At 37.9% G+C, this 10,314-nt stretch overlaps 1 protein-coding gene across 1 annotated transcript in view; it reads right to left on the bottom strand.

Moving 5' to 3' along the window:
- Nucleotides 1–1,711: 1,711 nt before the first annotated feature.
- LOC125651334 (leucine-rich repeat-containing protein 74A-like) overlaps nucleotides 1,712–10,314 on the bottom strand; it is a 40,454-nt gene continuing 31,851 nt past the window's right edge. Inside the window, exons 7-11 of the mRNA XM_056164496.1 lie at nucleotides 7,471–7,552; nucleotides 6,160–6,245; nucleotides 5,727–5,921; nucleotides 3,086–3,178; nucleotides 1,712–2,386 (exon numbers count right to left, since the gene is read on the bottom strand). Of these exons, the coding sequence (XP_056020471.1) occupies nucleotides 2,237–2,386; nucleotides 3,086–3,178; nucleotides 5,727–5,921; nucleotides 6,160–6,245; nucleotides 7,471–7,552 (606 nt within the window). The 3' untranslated portion in view covers nucleotides 1,712–2,236. The remainder of the gene's footprint in view (nucleotides 2,387–3,085; nucleotides 3,179–5,726; nucleotides 5,922–6,159; nucleotides 6,246–7,470; nucleotides 7,553–10,314) is intronic.

Raw genomic sequence — 10,314 nt, 5'->3', positions numbered from 1 at the left:
ACGGGATGATTTCAGCTCCTCCATCGTCAACTTTCCATATTTATGTAGCAATATTCCATCATCACCTGCATATGTTGTTTATATCTCTCAACTGATTCGATACACAAGAGCTTGTTCTGCGTATGGTCAGTTTTTAAATCGACGAAAGCTACTGACAAACAAGTTGATGGTACAGGGGTTTCAACAGTCTCGTTTAAAGTCAACATTTCGCAAATTCTATGGTCGTTATAACGATCTAGTTTGCCAATACAACCTATCATTGGGTCAAATGCTGTCTGACGTGTTTCATACCGATTGTTAGACCGTTCTTGGCACACTGATTTTGACTACGGATAACTCCGTTTACCTGATCAAGATATATGGCTCACGGTGGGTGTGACCGGTCAACAGGGGATGCTTACTACTCCTAGGCACCTGATCCCACCTCTGGTGTGTGCAAGGACCCGTGTTTGCCCAACAATCTATTTTTTTGTATTGCTTATAGGAGTTATGAGATTGATCACTGTTCATTATCTTCCCCTTTCATTCTACATATAATTTATACAGTGTCACTTTCTTTTTGCTTTAGATAAAGTTTTGACATAATTATGATTTGAACTGTAGCCGCCTTGTTCCGTGATATCACACGTTTTCTCAATAGCCTCGTAAATAAACACATATACATGTGGGTTTTTTTTTGTTATCTCATATTTTTATGCCCCCCCCCCCCCCCCCCCCCCCTTCAAAGAAGAGGGGCATATTGGTTTGCACCTGTTGGTCGGTCGGTCGGTCGGTAGACCACATGTTGTCCGCTCAATATCTTAAGAACCATTCACTTGATCGTAATGATATTTCATGTGGGTTGGTTATGAAAAGAAGAGGACCCCTATTGTTTTTCAGGTCAAAAGGTTAAAGGTCAAGGGTCAATCTACTCTGGACATAGGAATATACTGTCCACTCAATATCTTGAGAATCCTTTGCTTGACAGACATCAGACTTGGTACACTGGTACATCTTAAAGAGTAGATGACCCCTATCGATTTTGAGGTCACATGGTCAAAGGTCAAACTGGACATAGGAATATATTGACCACTCAATTTCTCGAGAATCCTTTGCTTGACAGACATCAAACTTGGTACACTGGTATATCTTTAGAAGAAGATGACCCCTATTGATTTTGAGGTCACATGGTCAAAGGTCAAGGGTCAAACTGGACATAGGAAAATACTGTCCGCTCGATATCTTGAGAACCCTTTGCTTGACAGACATCGAACTTGGTACACTGGTAAATCTTCAGGAGAAGATGACTCCTATTGAATTTGAGGTCACATGGTCAAAGGTCAAGGGTCAAACTGGACATAAGAATAAACTGTCCGTTGAATATCTTGAGAACCCTTTGCTTGACAGACATCAAACTTGTTAAACTGGCACATCTTCAGGAGATGACCCCTATTGATTTTTAGGTCACATGGTCAATCCACTCTTGATATAGGAAGATATTGTCTGCTCAATATTTTGAATTCATGATACATGTACTACTCTCAATTAAATGATGTGTGTGTGTATAACCCTTTTCAATTTTGCACCATGGGGGCCATATCTGTTTTACAAACATCTCTTGTTCACATTTGAATAGAATCCTAAAATCTTTCGTGCTACATCCATGACACATGCTTCATTTATACGAAAGTTTTATCCAGTATAAAAGTTATACACAGTCAACGAGATTCTAGATTTTTCTTTCTAAATGTTTTATGTGTAAATTGTAAATAAGTTTATAAATAAAGCACTTGATGCGAAAAACAAAAAATAAGGAGAAAAAAAGGAATAAAATATCGCGTAGTTAAATAATCAGTTCTTCGGTAAACCGTCAAGGCATCATACCTCGGCCTGTTTCCGGTGTAATATTTTCACTTACTCAGTATATTAGAACCACCAGAGAAGATAATTGATGACTGTAGTGAGAGACAGCGGGCTGGTGTTTTTCTAGTCAATTGATTGGCTGGTGGTACAATAATATAATCCCACACACTCTTTAATGTCCCAGAAACAAGGAACGGCTCACGGCGGTTTCCTCTCTCAGGAGAAATGAGCGCTGTAAATCAGGGAAACATACCGCCTCAGCCTCGTCATCGATCCCTATCCTGGTAATTGAGTGTTTGGAAAAACAAATCTATTAATTGATTGATTTATCACATGACTAATTCTTTATTTGGCTATAAATATTGTTCACTGGTTGTCTCCCTGTTTTCGACAGCTAATTTATGAGAAGAGTGTTGCCGTTTTCTTTTAAGGGATTCGATGTTATTTTATTATCACCAAGAACGAGTCCATGGAACACCTCCAATTCTTTTTTTTCCTGGATAATTTGCTTCGTATCTCTGAATTCTCTATCAACTTCGACACCCTATAAATGATAAACAAAACACAATAATGTAAATCAAATCCTAGAAGACATTAAAGCATTATCTATCAAATACCCCAAACTAATGTTAATGAAAATTGAAATAACTTTTTGATTTCTTCTCTCACTCCAAAGATCTCTCCTTTTATGCCCATTCGCACAACCACGTAAACTGTCCTCGCATTTAGTAATTAAACTCTTATGAAGTGTCCGATAATATCACATGCGTTGCCTTTTTAAAAAAAATATTCATTTATTTATCATTAATTTTTTAAAAATACATTTATCAGGATTCCAGAAACACAAAATCAATAGAGAGATGTTACACTTTGATTTGATAATCGTGATCAACCCTAGAAATGCTTTTTAAAGTACACAGTAATTGTGTATTGCTTTGGAAAGGTACACCCCCTGATTTTTGTATTATGACCATACGCATAATATCGATGCATTTATTAATTGTAAAAATGAACATTTTATATGTTGTCAACAATCCCCAATGAATAGTAAAAGTGAACAAACCCATGATATTGATATCTCCATTAATTGGAGAGAGAGAGAGAGAGAGAGAGAGAGAGAGAGAGAGAGAGAGAGAGACCCGACGGGGATATTATTGCACATGAACACACGCATGCGTGTGTATGTGTTAGTAATATCAACAACCAATGGGCATGCACTACGAGGAGGGACGCCCAGACTTACCGACATGTCTAAAACAGTAACGACACAGTTTTCAAAAGCCACCCCGTTCAGCACGCTCTTAGCTCCATCCATGCCTAAAGGATTGTGACCAATCTGAAATTCAAAAAGTGGAGATTGAATTTACAATTCTTTTATATCCATTTGCACTATAAAGGTGGCAAACAAATCAAGAAGCTCACGGGTCTTAATCTGTTAATGAGTATTCATATTTTTTGGTCTTTACGAAATTATTACATTACCTACATTATGTATGTGCTTTTGTACGTCTTCGTTTTTCTACTTTGTAGATTTAGTTGTACATTTTGATGTACAGGAATAATGAGGACATTTTAAAGAGAAGTTAATGTATTTGTCATATGATCCGTACAGTCCTACCCTGGCTTGGATTTCTCGAAGAAAAAAAACCCAGAAAATATTTCTTTATCACGGAACATGAATTTAACAATTTTGGCAGAGGGCCAGTTGCTCATTACAATAATGCAGTTTTTCTGCTGGATGTCCAAAAAGATGTTTAATGAAATATAACGCTTTTTAATATTGTGGTACCACAGCTGTAGAGCGTTCGCTTCATGATCGGGAGGTTGTGAGTTCGAGCCCCGCTCGTGCCAAACATAAGACGTAAACAGGTCCTTAAACAAACGCTCAGCATCTAGAAGTGAGAATCACAAGAATTCCATCTTTGATGTTGGAAACATTGGTCCCGTGTCGCGGCAGGAGTTTATACGTGAAAGAAACGTTACTGCTACAGCCCTGAGCGCTAAGCATTTTGCTTCCGTGATATTCAAAAGTAAAGAAGAAATTTTCCAAGATATAATGCATTTTTGATATGTAACCAACTCAGCCCCACCTTGGGGCATGAACCCTGAATCCTGGAGTTATGAATTTCACAGTTTTTGGTAAAGGGTTAATTGCTCATTGTAACCATGCCAACAGTTTCACTGCAGGTGTCTAGAGGTAAAGAAATAGACTTTCAAAGATATAATGCATTTTTAATATATGACAAATTTAGCTTCACTTGGGGCCTGAACCCTGGGGTTATGAATTTCACAGTTTGGGTATAGGTTTCATTGTTCATTATAGTCATGCCAACAGCGTGACTGCTTGATGTGTAGAAGTAAAGAAAAAAGACTTTCTAGAAGATAATGCATTTTCAATACATGAGCAACTTAGTCCCACCTTGGGGCATGAACACTGAACCCAGGGGTAATGAATTTCAAAGATTTTATATAGCTCTAGGGCTCATTGCTTATCATAATCATGCCATCAGTTTGACAACTTCATGAGTCCAGGGGTAGAGAAGAAAATTTTGACGATTACATTAACTTTGACGGTTTTGGACATATCCTTCATGGTCCAGGGAGGCGGAGACCACGAAATTCACAAAATGTGTTCTCCTTGACCGATAAATGCTATATACCAAAATTGGTTGAAATTGATTAAGCCGTTCCAAGAAGCTGAAAAGGTATCAAAGTTTATGGCCGACACACGACCAACGCATCTTCAGGTGACCTAAAACTTGATGAATGTAATACATTACGCATCTATAATTATTTACACCAATTGAAAGCAAAATACCTTAAACTTGCAGTTTAAGGGGGTCAGAGGTCATGGACATCATGTTCGAAGCTGGCACATCGATCATGAAAAACATGCATACTGGGTGTAAGCCGAATATATCAGCAGATCAGAAAGGAAAGTAGCAATACTAATTACACAGTGAATATATCAGCAGATCAGAAAGGAAAGTAGCAATACTAATTACACAGTATCTCTCTTAGCTAGGCCTGGTTGTAAAACACGAGTTTGAAAATCTGCGTCTCCTAGATTGTTAAACTTGAGCTCATTTTAATTCATCCAAACCGGTCATCTCAAAATCACATCGAGATACAAACATGTGCTCTCAGAATGATGTCAGAAATCAATTGTCACCAATAGTATTTTACGATATCAAAAAAAAAAAAAAAAAAAAAAAAAAAAAAAAATTAACAATCGAGAAATTATCACGACTTTGTTTCTGGGTCAAAACGCGGCTTGTGATTTCTTCTCTCACTCCAAAGTTTAAAATGCCCATTAAGTTTCAAATGCATATTAAATTATATTATAGAACCATCCAAAGAACTTTGATGGGCTTTAAAGTGAGGCGGTACATGATCAAATCTGTTGTTCGGGTTTCGTTGGATTTCATCACGTGACCGTCCCACTTCATAACACTTTCATACCAATTTATACAAGGCCGCTCTTTCATACTGATTGTGACCACACATTACTACTGATCTAGACAGGGGACTCACGGTGGGTGTGACCTGTCACTGCTCCTATGCAACTGGTGTTTCCAGGGGTCCGTGTTTGGCCTGTTTTTGATTTTGCATTCTTTATAAGATTTATGAGATTGGTCACTATCCGATATATTCACCTTTTCACGGTAGTGAAGTTTTAGAAATGACTATGGATATCTTCTTTTTTTTTAAAGCTAGATCATTATAATTGTAACATTTGATTAAAGAAGTTTTATTTTCTAGTATATATTATCAATGTTTGTACTTCATTTAATGGTGCACAATTTTCATTTGAAATAAAAAACACACCTTTGCATTCAATAATATTATAAATTTAAAGGAGGATATTCATTTAATCAAATTACCCTTAGAATCCGCAAAGCATCATTTTGCTCAAGCGCCTTGCCGATCGCAGAAGCTCCTGTTGTAGAAATTCGGTTATAGCTAATATCTATCACATAAAGGGTTGTGCTTCTCATCAAAACCTCGGCCACGGCGAGCGCTCCCTCGTCTCCGAAACCGTTCATGGCGAAATTAATCTCTTTCAACCTGCAATTGCTCTATCGAAAACATAATTCAAACTCTTAATTTCTTTGCACATGGTAAAGTAATTATATTACACTGGCAAAGACGAAAACGCCGTAATTCAGGATTGTTCGTTATGAGGTTATGAAACTAAAGAGAAGATCGGTGGGTAGTAGGTATCAATCGCTACATTTTCTACTGTGATAAATGAATCCACCGATAAAAACAGGATTATATTTGCATTCTTCACATTGAAAAATTGAATATGTTTACCCAGATTCCTTCACATAATTTATGAGTACTTCCACGTCTGAAGAAATTCCAACTCAGATCCAGATATTCTATGAACTCATTAACAGCTAAAATAAAGATAGAGCAATCATTAGTACGCTGTTAATTAGGATCATGATATTTTTGTTGTATGCTGCAACATTTAGAGGTGAATTACCTACGCTTATTACGCACTCCCCCTACGGAGTCATCGTTAGGAATCGTAACTCCAGCAGTATAAGACCCGTGATTCAGCAATAGAACAGCACCAAAACGTATGACTTTTCAACACTTTACAAGAACATTCCGCACGATAAATTGAAGACTAGGCTTTTTGACATCATAAACAGCTGCTTTTTCAATAAAAATGGAATACGGAAATATTTGTATCATATGATCATTCATAAAAAATATACTTTGTTAAACACCTCTCTGATTCTACGCACGGGTAATCTGAAGTTGATATTTAAAAGATACTGGAGTTCCTCATTGACAATATCTGCATGGTCTTTGGTGATAGGTCTTTCAACAGACTGTTGGATTTCCCATGGGCAGGAATTGCGCTCCTTTTTTTAGCCGACTTGCTTTTATATTTTATGAGGCAAAATTTATTTAAAAGCTTCCACATGAAAAGAAAAATATCGAAATGAAACAGAACGAAACGAAACAGATTGTATAACCGAACTCTTTAATTATAACGATAAAAAATGGTAACATGGGCGAGCATTTCGGGTCCCTGTGAAAATTGCCACATTCAAATGAAATTCGCCTCCCCCTTGATGTGGTCTTTTGGGTTGATTGATACATTTTTAAAACGATCCATCAGTTACATGTAGCATCAAACATTGTTTGAAGAAGCCGGTGTCTGAGAAAACAGGAGCACATGTACAATCTTATTTTTATCTCTAATTGCTGAGGTGCGTTCAGTGTTTCCTCATGCATCCGACCTGTAACCTCCCCACCCCGTTCTGAAATTTCTGGATTTGAATCTAATTGCACCTAGTACGATTTAACCAACTACATGTATGAATATTCACTTTTTTGCTTAGTTCTCTTCCAAGGTTTACAACTTACTAAATCAAATAAAGTAAGTTTTTCTCATCTTATATGGTATAAAGTAGGGAAAGTTGACGCTCTTTATAACTGCCCAGCAACTTACTTTATATTGAATAAAAATAAGAAATTACCTCCATCCATTCAACAAATCAAACATGCATATTATATAACATCATAGCTGTAATATTTACATAGATCTGGTTGGTTCTCTTTTTTTTCAGACATCAGATTGTATGCGTGATGTAAATGTAAGTTTACCTAGCGCTTGTCCTAGAACGGCGGCGGCATTGTCCGAGAACTCATTATGACTCAGATTTACGTCTTTAAGCCCCATGTTCTCCTGAAAATTACAAAGTACATTCATTCATCATAGCTGTAGACTGTCTATAAAGAAGCCGGTTTCCAATCTGGGATGTCAAGTCTACTCTTAAACAAATGGACTTAAGAAATGAATCGTATAATTCTTTTCTTGGTGCAGGTATCGATCATAGCAAGCTTAAATAATAAAACATTATTTTGTTTTCAAATTCATACGATGTATCAATACACAACATGAAGTCAAAAGCAGGGTTAATTTCTTTGATGCAGAAATCCAACGAATTTTTCAGCCAATCAATCACTGCGTATTTTCATCAAGACAATAAGTACCAAATGTCTATCATTGCATCATTTCCAATCTTGACCAGTTTTGACGCCAGCTAACACACAGACAGGCAGAGAAAAAAACCCCACACAGACAGGCAGAAAAACCCCACACAAACAGGCAGAGAAAAAAACCCACACAGACAGACAGAGAAACAAACACACAGACAGAGAAACAAACACACAGACAGACAGAGAAACAAACACACAAACAGATAGAGAAACAAACACACATACAGACAGAGAAACAAACAGACAGACAGACAGAGAAACAAACACACAGACAGGCAGAGAAATAAACACACAGACAGGCAGAGAAATAAACACACAGACAGGCAGAGAAACAGACAAACAGACAGAGAAACAAACACACAGACAGATAGAGAAACAAACACACAGACAGACAGAGAAACAAACACACAGACAGAGAAACAAACACACAGACAGGCAGAGAAACAAACACACAGACAGAGAAACAAACACACAGACAGAGAAACAAACACACAGACAGGCAGAGAAACAAACACACAGACAGAGAAACAAACACACAGACAGACAGAGAAACAAACACACAGACAGACAGAGAAACAAACACACAGAGACAAACAGAGAAACAAACACACAGACAGAGAAACACACAGACAGACAGACAGAGAAACAAACACACAGACAGACAGAGAAACAAACACACAGACAGACAGAGAAACAAACACACAGAGACAAACAGAGAAACAAACACACAGACAGAGAAACAAATACACAGACAGACAGAGAAACAAACACACAGACAGAGAAACAAACACACAGACAGACAGACAGAGAAACAAACACACAGACAGACAGAGAAACAAACACACAGAGACAAACAGAGAAACAAACACACAGACAGAGAAACAAACACACAGACAGATAGAGAAACAAACACACAGACAGACAGAGAAACAAACACACAGAGACAAACAGAGAAACAAACACACAGACAGAGAAACACACAGACAGACAGACAGAGAAACAAACACACAGACAGACAGAGAAACAAACACACAGACAGACAGAGAAACAAACACACAGAGACAAACAGAGAAACAAACACACAGACAGAGAAACAAATACACAGACAGACAGAGAAACAAACACACAGACAGAGAAACAAACACACAGACAGACAGACAGAGAAACAAACACACAGACAGACAGAGAAACAAACACACAGAGACAAACAGAGAAACAAACACACAGACAGAGAAACAAACACACAGACAGATAGAGAAACAAACACACAGACAGAGAAACAAACACACAGACAGACAGACAGAGAAACAAACACACAGACAGACAGAGAAACAAACACACAGAGACAAACAGAGAAACAAACACACAGACAGAGAAACAAACACACAGACAGATAGAGAAACAAACACACAGACAGGCAGAGAAACAAACACACAGACAGATAGAGAAACAAACACACAGACAGACAGAGAAACAAACACACAGACAGAGAAACAAACACACAGACAGGCAGAGAAACAAACACACAGACAGAGAAACAAACACACAGACAGAGAAACAAACACACAGACAGGCAGAGAAACAAACACACAGACAGAGAAACAAACACACAGACAGACAGAGAAACAAACACACAGACAGACAGAGAAACAAACACACAGAGACAAACAGAGAAACAAACACACAGACAGAGAAACACACAGACAGACAGACAGAGAAACAAACACACAGACAGACAGAGAAACAAACACACAGAGACAAACAGAGAAACAAACACACAGACAGAGAAACAAACACACAGACAGATAGAGAAACAAACACACAGACAGACAGAGAAACAAACACACAGACAGATAGAGAAACAAACACACAGACAGACAGAGAAACAAACACACAGACAGAGAAACAAACACACAGACAGGCAGAGAAACAAACACACAGACAGAGAAACAAACACACAGACAGAGAAACAAACACACAGACAGGCAGAGAAACAAACACACAGACAGAGAAACAAACACACAGACAGACAGAGAAACAAACACACAGACAGACAGAGAAACAAACACACAGAGACAAACAGAGAAACAAACACACAGACAGAGAAACACACAGACAGACAGACAGAGAAACAAACACACAGACAGACAGAGAAACAAACACACAGAGACAAACAGAGAAACAAACACACAGACAGAGAAACAAACACACAGACAGATAGAGAAACAAACACACAGACAGGCAGAGAAACAAACACACAGACAGATAGAGAAACAAACACACAGACAGACAGAGAAACAAACACACAGACAGAGAAACAAACACACAGACAGACAGAGAAACAAACACACAGAGACAAACAGAGAAACAAACACACAGACAGAGAAACACACAGACAGACAGACAGAGAAACAAACACACAGACAGACAGAGAAACAAACACACAGA

This window comes from Ostrea edulis, chromosome 5 (genome assembly GCF_947568905.1).
Source record: "Ostrea edulis chromosome 5, xbOstEdul1.1, whole genome shotgun sequence".
Classification (NCBI taxonomy): Eukaryota; Metazoa; Mollusca; class Bivalvia; order Ostreida; family Ostreidae; genus Ostrea; species Ostrea edulis.
This window is presented reverse-complemented; position numbering and strand designations above follow the sequence as displayed.